This window comes from Natator depressus, chromosome 17, assembly GCF_965152275.1.
Source record: "Natator depressus isolate rNatDep1 chromosome 17, rNatDep2.hap1, whole genome shotgun sequence".
NCBI lineage: Eukaryota > Metazoa > Chordata > Testudines > Cheloniidae > Natator > Natator depressus.
In genome coordinates this window covers 1,833,472-1,855,546 of record NC_134250.1, presented here as the reverse complement: position 1 = coordinate 1,855,546, position 22,075 = coordinate 1,833,472, and the positions used below count along the sequence as shown (strand labels likewise).

Below are 22,075 nucleotides of genomic sequence, written 5' to 3'. Positions count from 1 at the left end.
CCCAGCAGGAGGCGCCGTTTCCCCTGTGAGCGGGGAGGAGGCACTGCAGGCTGGGTCCCATGTCCGCGCAAGGCACCTGTCACTGAAGCACATGGAGGGGCGGAACCCCAGTGCCCTGAGAAGGGGGGTGCAGGATCTCCACCGAGTTGCCCCAAGCGTCTGATTTCATCCCCGGTAAATTCTCTTCTTCCCCTGCCCGCTGCCCTGGTCTCTGTACCCCTCCCCGCTCCCTCTCCCCGGCTCTCCGGCAGTTGCAAAGGTCTTGCCCTCGGGGAACCCGCAGGAGGGCCCCAACGTTGCCATCGCCATCTTCCTGCCAGTGCTGGTCGTGGCACTGCTCATCGGAGGCATTTACCTCTACTTCTCCAAGTGAGTGCCTGGGGGGGGGGGGCGGGGGATGTCTGCCTCCTGCCTGGCCCCATCTGCCCAGCCCTGTCTGCCCCTGGTCCCTCTACCCCCTGTCCAGCCCCATCTGCCCTCTGTCCGGCCCCTCTGCTCCCGTCTCTGGCCCCGACTGCCCCTCACCCAACCCTGTCTGCCTCCTGCCCAGCCCTGTTTGCTCCTGCCCGGCCTCATCTGCCCCACACCCAATTGCATCTGCCTCCTGCCCGGCCCCATCTGTCCCCCAGCCCTGTCTGCCCCTGCCCCCCAGCCTGGGTCCCATGTTCTCTTGTCTGCCCCCTGCCCAGCCCTGTCTGCCCCCTGCCCTGGCAGCTTGGGTCACTGTCTGCTCGTCTCTTTCCCCTGCAGGCTCCAGGGGAAACCGTCCCTGCAGCTGCCCCTGTCTGGTTCTCACCCCTATGATCACATCACCGTGGAATCGGCCTTTGACAACACCGCCTATGAGACAGGAGTAAGTACTGAGCCCCGTTCACTCGGGCCCCTCCAGCCCTCGGGCCACACAGGGCTGTTGGCAGCTTGGCCCCAGGTAAACCCAGGTGCTTGGGGCACTGCCGGGAGCTGGGGGCTGGCTTGGATTAGAGGGCTGAGAGCAGCTGTGCGAAGGGGCAGCCCCATGCACCTCTGCTGGGGAGTGCCCTGGGCCCTTGCTGGAACTGCCCCCAGCCCCCCAGTGTAGGTGTGGAGCCGGAGAGGGGTCATTCTGTGCAGCAATGTCCAATCCCAGGAGGGGGCTGCAAAGGGAGCCCCAAGGGTGGGGCGGAAAGGTGGGGGGAGAGGAGGGTCGCTGCCCCCCAGGAAGGGGGCGGGAGGAAGGGAAGGCGTGAGGGGGATGGGGGGGAACGAGTGTGGGGACGCTGCCCCCTAGTGGGGTTGGGTGGAGAATGCCCTGGCAGTGCTGGCAAGCGTCCAACCCCCTGCAGTCTGTTTCCTTTCCAGGACACCAGGGAATATGAGGTTTCCATCTAGGCCGAGCTGAGCTGAGCCGGGAGGAGGGGCAGCCCCAGCAGCACTGTCCTCGGCCCCCCCACGCCGACTGGCCCCTCTGGACACCCCACCAGCATCCTGCGGGACGGGACTGTAAATATTGTCCCCAGGAGACTCTGCCCAAGCAGGAGCCAGCAGCCCTACTTCCCTCCCTGGCCTGGCCCCTTCCTGCCGGCGCAGCCCCACCCAGCCCCAGTCGCCAGCCCAGCAGGGTCTGTGCACAGAGAAACTGGGGGGCTCTGGGCTCCACATGGGTGTGATGGGCCCCGGACTCGCGGTCACACTGCATGGAGCTGTGCACAGGACCGGCCAGGCCAAGCCAGACGCAGCCACACAGCCTCCTGCTCCTGCCCACTGTGGCCGGGGATAACGCCGCGGCCTCCCTCCCATCGCCAGCCTGGCCCAGCCCAAGGAGACACTTCCTTCCCATGAGCCTGTTCAGCCCCTCGTGGCCCAGGCGCTGAGCTGTAGCTCGTGGGGTTTGAACCGGGCCTGGCGTACTCCAGGTGTGAGGAGCCCGCTGCCGAGTCGGCTCTAGGGCCTCAGCTTCGCCCTCATGCTTGTGGAGAAAACTGAAAATCAGAGCGAGTGTCAGCACCGCAGCATCACCTCCCTGAGTGTGCAGCCAGCCTGAGCCAGCTGCGGGCAGAGCTGTGCGCTGCCCCATGGTCTCTGCCATGGCCTAGGACTTCCCAGCTGGCAGCATGCATGCCGTGGCATTGGACGTTTTGCAGTCACTGTCTCCTGCTCCTCAGACGGGGAGTGACTGGATTCCAGCACCTGCTCCCCGTACCGCTCCCTGGAGCCAGAGCCGAATCCTGCCTGCAGCCAGGGAGCTGGGGCAGCTAGCCAGCCTGGATAACAGTGCAGCAACCCAGGTCTGCCAAGCCAGGGAGATGAGCTGCTGAAGCCAAATGCAAGTTTGCCCTCCTCTGGCACATACTGGATGGTGCAGCAGAAGGAGGCTCTGAGCCTGGCACATGGGAGCAAAACACCCAGCCCTGGAACTACTCAGAGACACATTGTACCTCAATGAGTATTTGCAACTCCCCACCCTCCCTCTGTGTGCGTAGCAGGGGTAGCAGAATGCAGGGTATTCCATTAGCTCATGGTCGTAGGCTAGAGGAATGCTGGCATGGCACTGTGCCCCCGGGCACACGGCACCCTGAATATCAAGCACTGTGTCTCGCTGTGTGAGACACCTAAGTCACCCCCCAGGAACACAGCCCGCCCCTGCTGCCAGCCTCCAGGGCCAGGGTAAAACCGACATTAAAATTAGAATTTTGTAAAATCAACCCGGCCCACTTCCCGTGGACTAAAAGCTGGTAGGTAATAGCTCTCCAGATGTCACTGTAGGTGGGGAATCGTCATCAAGCAGGTGTGTCCAGTGGGGCAGTTCTTGGCCCTGCGCTATTTAACATCATCAATAGACAACATCAAATCATCACCAATGATGTTTGCAGATGACACACAGCTGGGGTGTGGTACACAATGAAGAGGCCAGGTCACTGCTACAGAGCAGTGTGGTGTGCTTGGTAAACTGTGTGTGAATACGGCTACATGTCAGCATAGAGGGACAGAGACTGCAGGCCATGTTACAGGCTGGGGGACTTGTCATGCCAAGCAGTGACTGAAAAAAGCGTTTACCTCTGTGTGTGGCCCTGGTGTGATTGCTGCTGGAATCCTGGGTCCAGTTCTGGGGCCCGCAATTCAAGAAGGATGGTGATAGATTGGGAGGGGCTCAGAGAAGAGCCCCAAGAACGTGGAAAGGATTAGAAAACCTGCTTCATAGAGAGAGACTCACAGAGCTCAGACTATTTAGCTCCGCAAAGCGAAGGTTCTGGGTGACTTGCTCCCCGTCTATAGGTATCTATGTGAAGAACAAACATTAGATAGTGCGCTGGCTCTTCTGTGTAGCGGAGGGGTGTCTAACTCGGGCCAGTGGCTGGAAGCTGAAGCTAGGAAGTTCAGACTGGCACAAATAAGGTGTAAATCGTTAGCAGTGAGAGGAATTACTCATTGGAACAACTGACCCAGAGCTGGGGCGGATTCTCCATCACTGACCGTTTTTAAATTAGGACAGGCTGTTTTTCTAACAGCTCTGCCCAAGGGATTACTGGGGCGGGTCTCAGGCCTGTGCTATACGGAGCTCAGACTGGGTGGTCACAAGGGACCCTTGTGGCCTTGGGATGTAGGAGAAAGCTCATAGGGCAGGGCCCAGACGCCCCTGCACTCCCTTTGCGTGAGCAGCAGCAGGCCTGCATCTTAGCTGAAGTGTGCAACAAGCTGCCATTGCAGCGGGGTTCGTGGAGGAACTGTACATGGCTTAGAGTGGGGGCATCCCCAGCCCAGGGAGCAAGCCCCCTGCCTGCCCCCCCGGTTTAAAGGGGAGGCCTGAGCCAAGCAGGCAGTGGCTGCAGCCCATATTCCTGTGGCCCTGGCTAGGGCCCAGCCTGGACAGAGATGGGGCCCAGCACAGTGCAGCATGTGCAGGTGCCAGCCATCCTCTGGGCACAACGGCTGCACTGCTCCTGCCACGCAGGTCACAGACGAAGTGGCGGTAACGTGGGCCTGGGCCAAGGACCCAGCAGCTGGGGCAGGGACAGCTCGAACGTGCTCTGGCCTAGCTGTCCTGGGGTCTGGGGAGGGCATAAAGCCTCAGCGAATGCTGACCAGCAAGGGGGTGGCCCAGGTGGGTTTGAGTGGGCAAGCACAGGGCGGGTCTCTTGGCCTGGCACAGAGAGAGACGAGGGGTCTTGCACTCTATGGGAACTGCAAGACTACAAGGCTCAGGGCCTGCAGAGGGGGCACCAGCAACCCCAGGCTGCGGCTCAGCCCCACAGCCAGGTTTCATTGGGGGGAGCCCCCAGCTGCCCAGCAGGTGGGGGGCACTGGAGAAGCGTCTCCCCCAAGGGCGGCCCAGGCTAAGCCCAAGCCTCTCCCAGGTTGTGAGTGGCAGGCAGGGTGTAAACCCTCCCGCCCAGCCCCAGAGGGGGCGTGTGATTCCAGGGGCTAAGCAGCGGGCTGGGAACTGACAGCCCCACCCTGAGGTGGCACCTCCATGCGGCTGGGCTCCACCGTTGGTGTTGGTCTGCCAGCCCCCAGCGGGTCACTCTGCTTCCCCTGCTCACACCAGCGCCTGCCCCCACCTAGAGCGGCTGGGGACGGTCACAGACGAGGGCAGGTCACTCAGCATGCGTGTGGCTGCTGTGAGCATGCTGCAGTAGCCAGGCCCGTGGCCCTGCGGTGGCACTGTCCAGCTGCATGGGCAGCCATCCTGCCTGGGCGTGAATCCTGCTCCGTGGGCTTCGGGGCACCTTGGGTGCCCACGTGAGGCAGCCTGAGGGGACCCCCCCCCCAAGCCTGCCACTAAGCCCCCAGGACGGTAACCTCCGGCCCCACACGTTGTCGGGTCACTCCCTCCCCTGCCTGGCTTGGGCAGGGCTGCCTGGGGCATGGGAAGCAGTGAGGGCAGGCATTGAATATTGAGCTCCCCAGAGCCAGCTCACACCCCTGCCAGCTAGCCGGACTCTGGCTGTGTGCACAACGAGCCTTGGGCTCCGCCAGCCACTGCCAGCCTTTCTCCAGCCAAATGCCCGGCAGGAGGCAGATGGGGGGTGGACACCAGCTCGGTCCCATGTGGCCCAAGGAGACCCCTGGGGAGGTCTGTGCATGGGCTGGGGCAGGCGCTGGTGTGGCAGTGCGGTCTCTGGATCCAGGCCCAGACCCTGCAGGAGGCTGGGGCAGGGAGACATTTTCTCCCACCCAGGTGCACCTGCCCAGGGTCCAGCTCCCATTACTGCCAGGCCCCTGTGCCCAAGATGCCATTCTCCCTGAGGTGGTGGCCATAAGCCTCAACCAGCTTCAGCCAGAAGCCTCCTGGCCCCCCGGGTATCTAGCCCAGCCCACCCTGTTCTGCCTCACGGGCCCTTCTGAGTCGCCGTCCCACTGCTGCAAAGATCCTCCCGTGGCGCCAGGACAGGAGGGAGTGTTTGGCTGCAGCGGCTGCTTCCCAGAGAGCCCTGATGGGGCTTTGAGAGAGACGCCAGCCCAAGTGGCTCCCATCCCCCGTTTGCCAGGGTCCCTTGCCCGCCAGCCCAGCCGCGGGGCGTGCCATGCTGTTCTCTGTGAGAAGGGAGTGAGAAGCAGCAGGCTAGGCTGGGGAGACGGACAGGACAGGGCGTCCCACCAGCAAGGGGCACTGGTGCTGGAGGGATGGGGAGCCCCGCACGGTCTCCATGAGGGGCAAGAGTGCTTGTGCAGGGCAGTGAGGTCTCGCCCCTTGCTAGGGAAAGGGGGGCTTAGTGCTGCTGCCCCCCGACCCAGCCAGAGCCCCTGAGCCTGGCGAGCCCCAGCCTGGGCAGGAAGCTTTTCACGTGTAAAATGTCATGTAGAGTCACAGCTTTCTGCTGCCCGGTCCATCTTGGGGAGAAGAGCCAGGCTTTTCTTTCAGTTGTTTCCTTAATAAACTGGTGTTTTAGAAGAACCTGCTCTGTGTGGTGGTGCCGTGTTCCTGGGGCCTGCAATCCCTGAGCACAGGGAACCTCCTCGCATCTTCCTCCCCTGGAACGAGAGCAGCAGGCGGCCTGAATTTTCTGCCTGAGCTGGGGCGTCCTCTCCTCACCCGTCAGTGCACCCCCATCCCAAAGAACCACCTGTGTGCAGTGAGGGCAACCCCACTGAAACCCCCCAGGGCGATGTCTAAACCTTACTCCCTGCTGCAGACGTACTCAGGGTCCCACCATACCAATGGGGAAGTTGGGCACTGTCCTGGATGGAGCGGGACGGTGCGAGCCAAGCTCCGGGGGGAGGGAATGGGAGGACACAGGAGAAGGGCAGCCCCATGGGACCTTCCCGGACCCCCTTGTGTCCCTGTAGAACATGCACTGGACTCAGCTGGGAGTGCAGCCGCCTGCTTCCACTATGGTCAGGGCTGCCGTGAGCGTGTCAGGCCCGTGCTCCAGCTCTTCACTGGCGCCCAGTCAGCTGCCGATGCCAGGGAAGGCTGCCCCAGCTCCGTCCACCTGGAGCTGTATTTCAGGCTATGAACCACGTGCCAGCAGTACACCTCTGGGAGCATGCAGATCCCAAAGGCCGGGGGAAGCGCGTGAGTGCTGGGGACCTGGGTACGGACAATCTTTCAGAGGGGATCAGGCGAATCCAAGCCTGTCTGCAGGAAACGCTGCAGAGCATTCCTTGTCGAAAAGCCCTTTCCACCGACTTAAAAAGGCCCCTGGCAGCCCCCCCTCATCTACCAAATTAAATAAACCACCCCCAAACACCCTCCCCCAAGCAGAGGGTTTTCTCCAAAAAGGCCAGTGTACCAGAGACTCCATGGAGTCCAGGGGGTCAGTTCTATGGACCGGAGCTTGTACCACGGGCTGGGCTGCAGGAGAAAGGCCAAAGACAGCTAGCTACGGCCAGGCCCCTGAATCGGGCAGGGCCTGCTCAGCACCTGGACGAGCCCAGCTGGGATGGCCAGAGGGGTGCTTACCGGGTTCCCACTGCTCCAGGACCAAGTGGCTGCCCTGTAGCCCGAGGCAGTGGGAAGCTGAGCCGAACCTGCCAGGAGAAGCCAAGCTGATGTGTGGGATGGGGGGGGTCTGTTTGATCCCGCACTCTCCTCTTGGCCATTTGCCCCGCTACACCGCTGCCCCCATCCAGCTGCCAGGTAGGTAACACTGCTCCACCCCCATTTCACACCAGCCTGTGACTTGCCCCACCTTCGCCCTCCACCACCCTGGACTTGGCCCAGAGCCTCCCACAGGACTGGCCCAAGATTTCTCCAGGGTCCACCTGGCTCCTGAGCTGTTTGAGCAGCTGCTGGCTGAGCGCCTGCCCTGCTTGGCCTTGGCAAGGGTGCCACTCCCGTGGCGCCCATCAGCGTCAGAGAGAGCTGAGCAGCTCATGGGCGTTGACTCCCCGTTGGCAAGCACACGGGCCTCCACGCACAGGTCGCTGAATTGCCTCGCTGCTGCCTGCCAGTGAGTTACTGGGGATGCTCAAGAGCACAGACCCCCGGGTCGTCCTCTCGGTCCCCAGAGCTTTGCCTGAGGTGGGTGTGTGGTGCGGGGGCTGCTTCATTTGATTTCTCGTGCCTGGAGAACTGAAACCGCACGCTGAGGAAGAAAAGCAGGTGCAAGCACTCCTCGATCCTCCCTGGCGCCATCACAGAAGCCAGCGGCCAGGCTGTTTGAGTTCAAACAATAACAGGGGGGTGGAGCCTTCTCACCAATTCATCCCTTTCAGGGAGATAGCAACTGGCCCAGTGCTAACCACTAAGAGCTTCCTGATAACCATGGGGAAGGGCAGCCCTAGCCCACCTCTCGCCCCTAGCCTAGCTGTAGCAGCCAGGTGCTCGGAGCGGGATGTGGCCTGTATTCCTGCAGTCCAGGCCCACACTGTGCAGTGCAGCACCCGGGGAGGTCACACCCCACAGCAGGCCCAGACACAAGCATGTACCAGGAAACCTGCTGCACGCAAGCACAGCTGGGCTGTGGCCACCCACAGCCACACTTCCTGCTCAGACTGCTCCACTCCATAGGTTGCATTTCTTTGGGCACAGGCAGAAAGGCGATGAACCCACCACAGCGGAAGCCCCCACAGTGACCGCCCCGGGGTGACAGCCCTGTATGCAGCAGCGGGAAGGAGGAGGCCAGTGGAAAGAAGCGAGATTCTGCTTATACCTACGGATACTGGTGCTTGGCATGCTGGGAAGTTAAATGGGCTTGTGAGACAATATTGCACTGTACAGTCTCCCTGCTGGAGTGTGACAGTGGCTCAGTAATGCTGACGCCCCGGCACTCAGTCGAAGTGACAGCCCAAGGGAATTCGGAGGCCACAAAGCACAGCATTCCAAGGGCTTTTTGGCCCATAAGAATTTTAATCTGGGGAATCTTCAGAGCAATGACATCCGTAGCGCTTAGCACAGAAATCACAAGCATGTTGTGCAAACGCTGCGAGCAGCACCTGGCTCCAAAAAGGCAGCAATTCCCCAACATGTGGTGTGGGGCGCAGCTACAACTGTGTGGCATTTAACTCATCACGGCTGCAAGCAACACAACCTGAAGCTACTGCTGCTGCTACTGTTAGTCAGTGGAAGCCACTTCCTCCTGCAGGCACGCAGGGACAGGAAGCCATGCAGGGCTCAGAGCCCAGGCCTGCCGCTGAAACTCATCAGAGCTGACAGTGGAAGAAAGTAGGACAGCAAGACCAGGGGGCCATTCCCCAGCAGCTCCCCTGGACATGACATTCCATGCCTGGCACGCTGAGATCACTGCATGTGGTTGCGGGTAGGCGAATGATGAAACCAGGACGCAGCCAAGGGAGAGGGATTACACACACACACCAGGCCGCGCAGCTCATTCATGCTTTATCCACACGCTGTCGGTTGGTGGGCGGGAGGAAGCATGAACCCACATTAAAAAGGAATACGGCAAAGGGCCGGGCTGTAGCCAGCTGGCTGTGGCTGGCTCAGCCCAGGGCTATGTATCGGTGCCACGGCTGATGTCACTGCCCGGACTTGGGCCTGCCAGAAATGGCATTATTCTCCTGCACACACCACGTGGTGTGAGGCGCGCCCCCCCAGAAGAAGCTCATTCCTGGCTAACCCTTCTGGTACTGGCCGCTGCTGCTGGCATCAGCCCCCGGGAAGGGTGAGTAGCCTCCTAAGAGCTGTGCTTTGCAGAGGGGCCAAATGGGGCCAAAGACTGGGCCTTTCATAGCTAGTGCAGCCATTCAAATCCAGCCCAGGTCAAGAGTGACTAGACATTGTGCCAGGTGGGCTGGGGGGTCTCAGTGCCGTTCTGTCTCCCCACCCAACCCACAAGCATCAAGCACTCTTGATGGCAGGCTCCAAGAGGCCAAGGACTGACTGGGCACGGCAACTCACCTGCCCTCCCCGCTACAGACGGGGTCTCAAGCACAGAGCAAGGTTGCTCATGATACAGGCTTGCTGCCCACACTGGAGCGGTTCTGGGATAAAAAGACGGTTTCAGACTCTCTCCCCCTTCCCTGGCATGTTTCTATTCCACCTTGAACCCCCTCCCCTTGGACACCAGCCCATCTGCACTAGTCAGTGTTGGGGTACCCCAGGCCAGCGCCTGATGGGCAAGGGGGGCAGTGAATACAGACAGGAGTGGTCCCTACTTGCACCATTCTCCCCAGTGCTGCCAGGCTGGCAAAGCCAAGGGCACCCCAGCCCCAGGGCACTGCTGCCATTTGTGCCAGCTGCCCGGGCTGCGGTTTTCAGACACGGTCCCCGTAGGGTGAAGGATGGGACCGGGCACCCCCCCAGAAGAGAGAGGCCGGGTGCGATGAGACAGCAGGGAGGCAGGAACACAGCTTTATGCTTCGCCTGTGGCTCCACCCTGAGAGCTGGCTGGGCCCCTCTTTGTACAGCGCCGAGCACAGCGCTCCGCCCCCTGCCGCCCTGCGGAGCGCGCCGCCTGTCGGCACGCCAGACCCATTACAGCTGGGCCGAGCTTGCCCACAAACGGAGAATTTGCGCATGCGCATGGAATGCATGGGCAGTCTGAACTGCGCTTGCGCGGGGATAGAGCGGGGGCGAGGAGGGGTTCCCGGCCGGGCCGGTCAGACTGAGTCTGCGCCGGAACTGGGCTGGAGGGCGTCCGGTGTGCGCCTGCGCGGGAATGGCGCCTCACTGCGTCGCTCCTGGGCGGACGGGGGCGCCTATGCCACCTGGGATGCGCCTGCGTGGTGGTGTCCGAGCCAAGCTTGGCTGCGCCTGCGCGTGGGGTGGCGAGGTTCCGGAGCCCGACCCGGGCGGGCTGCGCCTGCGCGCCGATGTCCTGGCCCGGGTGGGCTGCGCCTGCGCGGCGGGGGTGTCCGGGCCCGGGCGGGCTGCGCCTGCGCGGGGTGCGCGGTGGCGGGGCCCTAAGCAGCCAGCGGCGCCTCCTGTGTGTCTGAGGCGGAGGGAGCGGAGCCCAGCCGAGCCCGGAGCCCCTGCGCAGGTCCCGCCCGCCCCCCGCCCCTCCCTTCCCCGGCATGGCACTGGGCGCGGGGCCCCCCGCGGCCTCCCCCGGGCCCGGCAGGAGGAGGAGGACGGGGAAGCAGCAGCGGCCCGTGGGATAGGCCGAGCGCCGCCGCCGCCGCCGCCTCCCCCGGGGCGAGGGGCCCCCGCCCGCGCGCGCCGAGCCGCCCCCCCGCCGGGACCGGCCTGAGGCCCCGCCCGCCCGCCTGCCCCCGGAGAGCGCGCGAGGAGCCGCCGCTGCCGCCCCCGCGGAGGGGCCGGGGCCCGTGGGGCTGGGCCCCCCGCCGCGCCCGGACTGGATGAATGTGGGGCAAGATGGAGACCAAGACGATCGTGTACGACCTGGACACCTCCGGGGGGCTGATGGAGGTGAGCCCCCGGGAGCCGCCCCCCCGCGGGGCCGGGAGCCCCCGCGGCCCCTGCACGGACGCGTGGAGGGACCGGGCCGGCCCGCCATGCCCCGCAGCAGCCGCGGGGGCTCGGGCGGGGTGGGGGGCCGCGTCCCCGGGCTGGGCCCAGCCCCTCACCGCCCCTCTGTTTGTGTGTGCAGCAAATCCAAGCCCTGCTGGCGCCCCCGAAGAGCGAGGACGGGGAGAAGCGGAGCCGCAGGCCCGAGAAGGAGGCCCGGCGCAGCGGCCGGGCCACGAACCACGATAGCTGCGATAGCTGCAAGGAAGGAGGGGATCTGCTGTGCTGCGATCACTGCCCGGCCGCTTTCCACCTCCAGTGCTGGTAAGGCCCGGCCGGCTCGCCGGAGCCCTGCCCGCTAGCTTGGCGCAGCGTCTGCGGGAACAAAACCCGGCGAGGGCTGGGCCCGCGGCCGCCAGCTAACCCGGAGCCGCCGAGGCGAAAAGCCCCCGAGCGCCCTTTCCACGGGGCTCGGCGGCTCGCTCGGGTGCCCGGGGGAGGCTCCTCTTCTTCTTGGGTGAAGCGCTGAGGCGCTGCGGAGCCGAGGAGAGGCGAGAGGAGAAGCCGAGCTGTCGGTCTGCGATTTGCATTGCCGTTATTGCATGCCCCCGGGGCTTCAGCCGGGAAGTTTCTCCTCTTCCCGCTCCATCTTCAGGGCTGCCTTGCCTGGGGATCCCTTCGGGGCTGCGGTGGGTGGGAAGTCGCCTCTGCTTCTCTTGGGCTGGCCTGACATCGCTGAGCGCCTCGGTGCTGCTGGGAATAATGGAGGTTGCTGTCTCTGTCTCTCTCCCTGCTTCACTGTTTACAATATGGCGACCTTCCTTTAAATTATATTTTTATTCTCAGCGCCATTTTGGCTGCATATAGCACTTCCAAACCCTTGCACCGTTACTGTAGTATTTTGAATACAGAAGTATCTTCCCAGCGTTGATCCAGAACTCTGAACTTGAAAATTGACACCCCCCCTCCCCCCCTTATTCCTTTTTCCTTCCTCCTGTCCGTTAGACCTGCCTGTTCCATCTTGTAGGAGTGACCAATACGAATTCAGGGACAGCTTGCCAGTAGTTTTGTGCTCTTGTTGCTAATCCTCGGTGGTTGTTTGGAAATGTGTCCTTTAGAGCATAGTGGCTGCTGTTTGTGGGGGACACTGGACCTTTGGTGCGTTACCGGGAAGCCTCCCAAGCTAGTAACAAAAAGCAAACTAGCAAAGTCAAGAGATGTCTGAACTTCAGTTTCTGCCCTGAGAAGTTATTTTTTGCTTCTGTGTAAGGAGCCCAGGTGCATCGAAAGCGAATTTGCATATATCTGTTCAGCAGTTGACTCTGGCTCATGTGAAATTCAGACAGCCAAAGTGAATAATGGGATGGGGGAGGGAGCAGGGCAAGTCAGAGCAATGAAGTTCTGGTGAATCGGTATTCTTCCTTGGAGAGAGATTTTTAACCACATTCCTTATTGTCTTTCATGCCTCGGATCTTTGTTTGCTACTCGGCTACAGTTGTCTCTTTGTGACTTTAGCTGAATGGTTGTACTTTTTTATATAGTAATTGCAGGTCTTAGAGCGCTTATTACAGTGATTACTGATACGGGGGAAATTAACCGTCTGGTCAGAATTCTGTAGGGAGTGTCCTGTTACCATTCTATAGACCTGTTTACCCAAGACAGGAAGCTCCATTTTTATAATCCATGATACCATCATTTCTACCTGGAAGAAGTTCCCCAGGTAGTTTTATTATATTGAGCACTTAAAATCTGCTGGACAACATTGGTTTTGGTTTTTTGTTTTAATCTATTTAGTAATTTAAACAAGGTAGGTGAGGTAATCTTTTATTGGGCCAACTTCACTTGGTGAAAGAGACAAACTTGGGAGCTTACACAGCTCTCCTTCAGATAGCTGTTGTTTTAGGATGGGATTGTTTTATAATGTAGGGCTCAGTAGTTCAACACAAACAAGTTAATGTTTTACGATAGGATGCTGTTGATATAAACTGAACCTGGTAAAATCGAATGAAGTGCCTAAAATGTTAAGTCTCCATACAGTTTTGAGTCTATTTGTTGAAGCAGGATAGTTGCTAGAAGCCTTGAGAATATTTGGGAGAGAAAATGGTCCACACACAGTTTCTCACTTACTTAAAAGCTGGTCTCTCTATCATAAGTCAATGTCCACTTTATAGTCGTGGAGATATTAGCTATGCATATACTTCATGATTTAATTTGGCAACAGTTTGGGGTTTTTTTAATCTGCATGGAGAAACCATGGTAATTTTATTCAATTTAGAGACTTTTGTGAAGTGACCTTTTTCCTAAAATTGACAGAACTAAATTACCCCCAACTGATTAGCTACTGTTTTCATGATACGAATACGGGGCCCTATCCCTTAAGCCTTTTCTCACTTAAGTAGTCCCGGTGACCTCAATGAGACTGCTCTCCAGGGTAAGGGGTTTGTAAGGTCAACCCCACAGTTTATGCAGCCACAGTATTCAAATAATTCTTTGGCTTAAATTTGCTTTAACTGGCTTTTTCTTCAGCAGAAGTAAAGGATGGGCTGCTTTCCTGTTCTCATTTCTAAAGGCTTGCATACCACTTGGTGAATGCATGCAAATGAGACAAGTTGCCTCAAAAGAACACTTGGGTGTTGTCTTTACCTCATACATCTTGCTTAAAGTAGACTTCCATTCCATTGGGCATGAATGCAGTACATGCATTTCTCTGTTCTGCAATGTTTCAGTAATGCTTCCTTTGGTATATTTAAGTTTATATTCACTGTTTAAATTTACTTAATCTATAGCCAACTTGTGAATTCTGCTGTTTGAGGCATCTTCCAGGCATTTCCCTCAATACTGTTTTCACTGTTCTAAAACTTTCTTTTGTGACAGTGAGGAAAACAATATTTGACAATACCTAGTTTTTATTTAGAGCTCTTCAACAGTGCACCCTGAAGCACTTCACCAAAGAGGTCAGTACCATCTGTAAAGGATAGGGAGGGGAAGTGGCATAGCTGAGAATTGAAGCTGTCTCCCTAATTCCAGTCCAGTGCACTATCTGCTAGGTCACACTGCCTCCCACTTATACAATACTTGTAACTTACTTGCTACATTATTGTACCTTGATTAGGTAAATACGTGTATATCTCCAAAGCAACAATCTGCATGTTTTAACTTAAAAAGGAAACAACCACACTGCATAATTTTTGTTTATCTGTTTCCATAGTCCATGTTAGTCTGGCGGGTGAATTCTTACCCATGTTTATTGAAATTCATTCTGTAATCTATTGTGTGCACTTCGAAGATACGGTCCAGTAAGCAAGTCTTGAAATATAATCCAGGCAGGTATTGGGGTTCCATTTTTGGTTTGGTTTACAGTGTCTGGGTGTTCACTGGAGTAGTCCAGGAGAGAAAAGTCCTTTGTTTTGTTCTTAAGCATATCTTGACTTCTATAGTATTTCCACACATTTGGAAGCCAGCTGAAAAAAGATGATTGCTTTGAATATTTCCAGGTCGAATTACAGTATATTTACCTGCCAAAAAAGAGCAGTTTTACCCAGTTCTTTATAGTTACAAGTGGATTGTCAGCCCCAGAATGACTTCATGTGGATGGAACAGATTTCTGATTTATCTATTATGAATTTGACCACTCTTGTAATCTTGTCCAAGAAAGATTATAGTTTTGTGGAAAAACCAGATAAAAGCCGTATTTTCTTTACTTACATCGGAGTTCATCAGCGTTGTTCCAAATAATTTGGACGGGGTAATAGTTATGGAAAATTTTGTAGTACCCTTTTCGCTAGATTACCTATGACACTGCGTCTGCTGTATTCAGATATGTTGACTATTCTTCAGATTTAAATTTTGCATAGAATGCTTTTTCCACTTACCAGCTTTTTCCAAGGAAGTTTTATTGGCTTTTAGCTTTTAAAACTCTGGTTTTGGTTAGGAAGCTTGCATATTAATTTGTCACACACTAATGTGATTACTATGAATGCAAGTTATTGAACAGTTCTAGAAATAATGCAGGAGAGTCTTTTCTTGAATTTTATCTCACAGTTCGATTCCAAGGGGGCTTTTGAGCTGGGATAAACTATTTTAAAATGATCCAAAAGCAGTTTTCTTGTTTAGTAACTTTCTGTACTTTTCTCTTACCCCCTTGTTTTAGATGCGTGTAGCTATTATAGTTTTTTCAGTCTCCTTTTTCCTGCCTGATCCGTCAGTAAACTCATGATCCTGTGCTTGAGATCAGTCCACAGAAATGATTGTGATGTCAAAAATTCCATATGGCTTTTCTGAAGGATTAAGCAGAAAGTGATTGAGAGGAAAAGCGCAGTTTTAAAATAGATAACTAGTAAAAATGGCAATAGAGGTTACAAAACAAAGCAGGTGAACTGACTTTTTAAAGCAGTGCTATTAATTTTTCCTAGTGTGAAAGGTGCTCTCAAATTACTGAGCCATAGCATTCAGTTAGATTCTCATTTACAATTGCCTGTTTGTCTGGCTCCTGAGTACAAGGGTTAATATACTGAAGCAACTTAAGTTGTCTTAAATTAGTCAACTTCCTTTTGAAGTGAATATGGCTCTTTACGTGACAAAACTGACACACCAAAATTGTGAATCTCTTGTGCCCCCTCCCAAGATTTCCCTTCATTGACTATTGTTCTGAACCAGATGAATTTTGTGGCTGTCACAGGGTAAGAGCACTGTCTGCTAGTTCCATCAAACATCTTTGCAACACTTGCCTCCCCATGTTTACATTTGGAGTGTTTGGCTCCATTTCCCCTTTCTGACTTGGCAGTCCTCTGGCTTGCTGTTGTTGAAGAATTGGAGTAACAGAGCTTGCTAAGAGAGGCAGATGAAACTAAACTAGCCTCAGTTTTGCATATTTTATTTTCTGAGTCACATCAGTTGACAATTTTTTCCATTCTACATGTGAAATCTTTGTTCAAATGCTATGACATGAATAACTTTCTATACCTCATTCAGATTTAGAATTCTCTTGGCCTATCCCAAGCTAGCATTCAATCTAGTTAATCATTTAGGGGTTAATTTTGATTTTTCACTTTTGTGTCTGATTCCTCCCCTTCTCTTGTTTTGTTTTTGACTGAAGAAATCTTTGAGGCATCCAGATTCTGAGCTGCTGCCTTAATTTCAGTGATTTAGTCTTTTAATGGCCATAAAAATAGGTGCTGTGGACATCCTGCCGTGAGATAACTAACTCTCAGCTAGGTAATAGTGAATTGGACAAAGTTTAAATACACTTCAACGCTCCATGTAAGTGAATGAAACGTCATACTGAAATTACTGATAACTTTAAAAAGGCTTACTCATTGGCTCTTCGTAGGTTTAAAAGAACTTAAAATTTAGGTTTGAATGTTTACTATCAAAACTAGATCCTCCTTTTATGTGAACAATATACTGGCAAAATCCATCGTTTAAAAGGCCCTTGAAGTAAGCCTGGAGTACAGAGACTTTAATTTAAGCTTCTTTTTGAGCTCATAACTGTTAGAAGAGACCATAATATTTTAAAGTTATGTAAGAAAACAACTCATGCTATTAACACCTGTTTATCTTTAAGTTAATAAAATATTTTAAATTAATTCGCTGCTTGCCAAATTTTATGCTTTAATTGCATTTGGTATTTGGGTGGTGTCAGAAGCAAAGTGGAATCTGAGATATTAAAGTTAATGAAAGAAGCAATTGCACTGGTCTGGTTACTTAATTAAAAAAAAGTCATTCTTTATGTGCCTTTAGACACAGTAACATGATCAGCCATAGCAGCTCTGTTAAGCTCCCTTGTTCAACTTTTGGTTTTGCTTTTTTAGTTTACACTGAGGCTCTGAAATGCAAAGCCATAAAAGTTCAACTGTAGGAATAATGCTGTGCGCAGAACTTAGAATTTTCTGGAGTTTGGTTTGTCACAACTTAATAAGCTGAATTTTTGTAATGTGTAATTCAGGACCCTTAAGGTATCATTCTCTTCAGTATGTGGGTGCATGCTCTTGTAAAATCTTATGGTTGATTTAACATGTACACAGTGAAGTGTGCCTGCCAACCCAACCACTGGTTGCTGCTACTCTCAGAACTGGACCATAGTAATCGGGTTTCCCAGTCATCAGTGGGACTCTGTCGAAATCAACAAGATGTGCTATAATAGCTGAACTTAAACATGCTTCCTTCACCCTCCTCTGTATCAAATGGACTAAACTTTTTAGAAAAGGTATCGAAATTACAAGTAAAGTTGTTTGAAAGGTACAGGATAAGATCACTGATAAAAACTAACAAGGCCTGTTACCCTGCCTAGGGAAAAATATGCTTTGATGTTGAACTGTAACTCTTAAACATTTTGAAAATTGTGATCATCCGTTTTTACTGCTGCAGTGAAATCTGTGTTTTAAAGATGCTGCATCTTGCTGAACTATTCGGTTTAGTGAAGTTTTTTTAAAGTAACTCTGTGACTTAGTTTGAATCCATTGTTCTGCTCAGTAGTTACCCATTATGGTTTTACTTTCTAGCTGCTGTCTTCCAGCATGTTATCGCATCTGTAGGTGTGGCTCATGGGAGCGTTTCAGAATGTGGAAACATCCTCCCAAAGGATTTCTACTACCTAGAGGCACTTGCTTTAGCAAGGAGATTTTAATTGGATTTGATTTCTGATGGATAATGTTCATTGGTTAATGACGGCTCTGCAGATCTTAAATATTACCTGTAAAAGTTCTTTGACCTTAATTTTTGTTACCTTATGTTCTATCTGCTAGACTATATACCTAGGCTCAACACTGCTGGGGGAAAAAAATCAAGAAGGTACAGTTACCTGCAAGTTTTATATGGCTTGTTTTACACCCCACTCTCTTCCCCCCACCCCCGCAAAAAGGAGGGAGGACAACTGGTTACGGCCCTATGCAAATTCATGGAGGCCACAGAAATCATGAAAATGCCCCCAAACTATGATCTTTTAAATATTTTTTTAAATGGAAAATGTCTACAATTAAGTCTTTAATACAAAAAGAAAAAAAGTACCCTAGCTAGTCAATTTCAAGGACAGAATGAATTTTCCTAACACTTCTAAAATTCATGCTGGCCTATAAATTGACTAAATTAAGATGTAAAATTAATTGCATGGAAACCGTGTGAAATCCAATACTTTGCCATTTATACTCATGAATTTTTTAAAGTTTTTTATACAGGGCCTTAGTTATACGATAAAGGTGTGTGTTCCTCTGGTACTGATTAGTAAGGGAGAAAATGGGAAAAAACATCATTTGCTTTCTTTAGAGGTGGGATAAATACATCAGAAGTTTTAATTCTAGGCACTTTTAACAAAATATGCATGGTGCTATCACTAACCAATTTATTTGATTTATTTGTAGCTCAGCTTATTTATCTGTAGCTCACGAAAGCTTATGCTCAATTAAATTGGTTAGTCTCTAAGGTGCCACAAGTCCTCCTTTTCTTTTTGCGAATACAGACTAACACGGCTGCTACTCTGAAACCGATGCTATCACTGTTACAGTCTGTACTGGGGAGCATCTCAGTTTGGGGAACCTGATAGGGTTGTGACTGAGCCTGTTACACCAGTGCGTGCCTCAGGCCTCTATAAGTGAATTGTAATTAAGAAACTATAGTTGTGTTGACTAGAGCAGAAGACAGGATATTGGGCTAGATGGACCATTGGTCTGACCCAGTATGGCTGTTCTTACGTTCCTATCTGTGTGTAATACCCTACACCTCATTTGCAAGGTGCCAGGCATGTGTGTAAATTACAAGAAAAGCATATTGTCAGCCTTCAGTTGTAAGACCCATTCAGCACAGGTATTGACGTAATAAAGGCAGCAGAGTTGGTATTGCTGCCCTTCAAGACACCCCCTAAGCGCACACACATCTTGGAGTTCCTTTGTTTCTAGACTGAGTCAGTATGTGATGCTTTCTTGACTTTTCCTGTGTTCTGGTCCTTAATCCTTAAGTCAATAATGACTAGCAGAAACCTACTGTGAAGAAAGCGGGCAATAATTTCCAGAGTAGGAAGGAAAGTGTATCTTTTGAAACAGAGTCCTCAGTGCATTAGGAACCTTGTGGTAGCAAGGGATCATAAGAACGGCCATACTGGGTCAGACCAAGCTCCATCTAGCTCAGGATCCTTATTCCGACAGTGGCCAATGGCAGATGCTTCAAAAGAAATGAGCAGAACAGGGCAATTATCAAATGTTCCATCCCCTGTCGCCCAGTTCCAGCATCTGGCGGTCAGAGGCTTTACGCAATAGTACAATAGAAATCCGTGTAAGATCTAGCAGTTTAAAAGATCAATCCAGGAAGCAAGTTTAGGCGTGTGAAAACATTAAAGTAATTCAGAATATAATGTGGCTTTGTTCTGGGGATGTGAAATTCTTGATCTGGCCTATGTTTACACTTACAAACACTACAGTGGCACAGCTACAGCTACGCCACTGTAGCGTAGACACTTACTGCAGCTACGGAAGGGATTTTTCCATCGCTGTAGTAAATCCACCCCCTTGAGAGGCAGTAACTAGTTTGACAAAAGAATTCTTCCATCAACATAGTGGTGTCGACACCAGGGCTTAGTCTGGCTTAACTATGTCCTGGGGATGTGAAGTTTTCACAGCCCTGAGTCACATATGTAGGTCGACCTAAGTTTTACGTGTAGATCCAGGCCCAGAATAAGAAAGCGTAAGCAAGCATCTTGCCACAGTGGCTAAACTGTATATGACTGATTCTGGAGTACTTGGCACAGTCAACCTTCAAAGAGCTTCTTGTGTTCTTCCCCAACCAGTAGTTCTCACCATGGCTTTTGCCCAACTTCCCTTGTAGACTGCTGTGTGATGCCGAGGGGCTGTAGAATTAAACACGACTTAGAGAGAAAACTACCTTGCATGTCACCATGGATCATAATCTTGTCAGCACACTTGAATGCAGTTGTAGCCGTGCAGGTTTGTGTCTTTGCTGTGTATAACTAGTTCTGGTGGTTTTTTTCCACCCTTAACATACTTTTTACAAATTGCCTTTCCTGAGAGGTGTTCAGTATATCGTCTCGAGTATAAAAGGCAAATATTTTAACAGCAGGTTGGGAGGAAATCTAGTGCCTGAACCTGACTTGAGCCTTTTCCACTGATGTCTGCTGTGCATGAGTCACTTTTTGAAATAAACTAGAATGAGCTAGAGATTGCTCTCTGCGGGGTTTGAATTTAGCAGTGGCCTGAGGACACAACAGGCCAAAAAAACCTTCCCTGAGCAAGTAGCCCTAATCATTATAAAATATGTGCCTATACAGGCTATGACTTTCTGCTGTGGATTTTTTTTTTTTGGCGGGGGGAGGGAGGATACTGTGTTAACTACCCCTAGGATTTCCTTCCACCAGGAATAGTAACAGGAGCAGGATGTGAAAGGGGGTAGGAGGAGGAGGTTTGTGCCTATGTTTGTATCTTTTTGTTCTTTTAAAAAAAAAAAAAATCTGAAAACGTATGGGTGGATTTTCAGTTTTGCTTTTTTTAATCTGCTTAAGTTTTTTTAATCTAGTATTTCTACCTGGAAAAATTCTGTGGCCAGCTGAAGGTCTGAAAGAACATAAGAATGGCCATACTGGGTCAGACCGAAGGTCCATGTAGCCCAGTATCCTGTCTTCCGACAGTGGCCAGTGCCAGGTGCCCCCAGAGGGAATGAACAGAACCGGTAATCATCAAGTGATCCATCCCCTGTCGCCCATTCCCAGCTTCTGGCACCAGAGGCTAGGGACACCATCCCTGCCCATCCTGGCGAATAGCCATTGATGGTCCTATCCTCCATGAACTTACCTAGTTCTTTTTTGAACCCTCTTAGGCCTGGTCTACACTGTGTGGGGGGGGATAGATCTACGATACGCAACTTCAGCTACAAGAATAGCATAGCTGAAGTCGATGTATCTTAGGTTGACTTAGAATCACTTACTTTGCGTCCTCACAGCGCGGGATTGACGGCCGCTGCTCCCCCGTCGACTCCACTTCCGCCTCTCGCCGTGATGGAGTTCTGGAGTCAACAGCAGAGCGATCGGGGATTGATCACTCCCCACTCATCCAGCGGCTAGTGTAGACGTGGCCTTATAGTCTTGGCCTTCACAACATCCTCTGGCAAAGAGTTCCACAGGCTGACTGTGCGTTGTGTGAAAAAATACTTCCTTTTGGTTGTTTTAAACCTGCTGCCTGTTAATGTCATTTGGTGACCCCTAGCTCTTGTGTTATGAGAGAGAGTAAATAACACTTTCTTCTTTACTTTCTCCACACTAGCCATGATTTTATAGACTTCTATCATATCCCCCCCCTTAGTCGTCTCTTTTCCAAGCTGAAGTCTTATTATTCTCTCCTCATATGGCAGCCGTTCCATACCCCTAATCATTTTTGTTGCCCTTTTCTGAATCTTTTCCAATTCCAATCTTTTTTGAGATGGGTTGACCACATCTGCACACAGTATTCAAGATGTCGGCTTACCATGGATTTATATAGAGGCAATATATTTTCTGTTCTATTATTTATCCCTTTCTTAAATATTCCTAGCATTCTGTTCGCTTTTTTGACTGCCACTGCACATTGAGCGGATGTTTTCAGAGAACTATCCACAATGACTCCAAGATCTTTCTTGAGTGGTAACAGCTAATTTATATATATGTTGGGATTATGTTTTCCAATGTGCATTACTTTGCATTTATCAACATTGAATTTCATCTGCCATTTGGTTGCCCAAGTCTGCCTGGGACTTACAAAACTACTCAAGCTAGTTATCATCTGCAAATTTTGCCACCTCACTGGTTACCCCTTTTTCCAGCTCACTTATGAATATGTTGACTAGGACTGGTCCCAGTACAGACCCCTGGGGGACACTACTATTTACCTCTCTCCATTCTGAAAACTGACCATTTATTCCTACCCTTTGTTTCCTATCATTTAACTAGTTACCAGTCCATGAGAGGACCTTCCCTCTTATCCCATGACAGCTTACTTTGCTTAAGAGCCTTTGTTGAGGGACCTTGTCAAAAGCTTTCTGAAAATCTAAGTACACTCTATCCACTGAATCCCTCTTGTCCACATGCTTGTTGACCCCCTCAGAGAATTCTAGTGGATTGATAAGACATGATTTCCCTTTACAAAAACCATGTTAATATGGATTGTGACATGTTGTGGTGACACCTGAGAGAATGTTGCTTTTATTCAGGTTTAAATAAAATAAAACAAGTTCTAAACATCTAGCTAACTAAAATACTTTGGAGAAAAGCTCTCTATTAAAATTCAACATGTCCACTTCATTGTAAGGGCTCAGAAC

General features: G+C 52.1%; 2 protein-coding genes across 3 annotated transcripts in view; both read left to right on the top strand.

Moving 5' to 3' along the window:
- The window catches only part of SEZ6 (seizure related 6 homolog), a 70,503-nt gene extending 64,632 nt beyond the window's left edge, over window positions 1-5,871 (top strand). The window contains exons 15-17 of one of the 2 annotated variants that reach the window (XM_074974925.1): window positions 252-369; window positions 751-853; window positions 1,339-5,871. In XM_074974925.1, coding sequence (XP_074831026.1) covers window positions 252-369; window positions 751-853; window positions 1,339-1,368 — 251 coding nt within the window. In that variant the 3' untranslated portion in view covers window positions 1,369-5,871. Of the gene's footprint in view, window positions 1-251; window positions 370-750; window positions 854-1,322 lie in introns of both variants that reach the window. The other variant, XM_074974924.1, reaches the window with a different exon arrangement.
- A 4,741-nt stretch (window positions 5,872-10,612) lies between these two features.
- Window positions 10,613-22,075, top strand: part of PHF12 (PHD finger protein 12) — a 44,355-nt gene continuing 32,892 nt past the window's right edge. Inside the window, exons 1-2 of the mRNA XM_074974566.1 lie at window positions 10,613-10,747; window positions 10,929-11,110. Of these exons, the coding sequence (XP_074830667.1) occupies window positions 10,682-10,747; window positions 10,929-11,110 (248 nt within the window). The 5' untranslated portion in view covers window positions 10,613-10,681. The remainder of the gene's footprint in view (window positions 10,748-10,928; window positions 11,111-22,075) is intronic.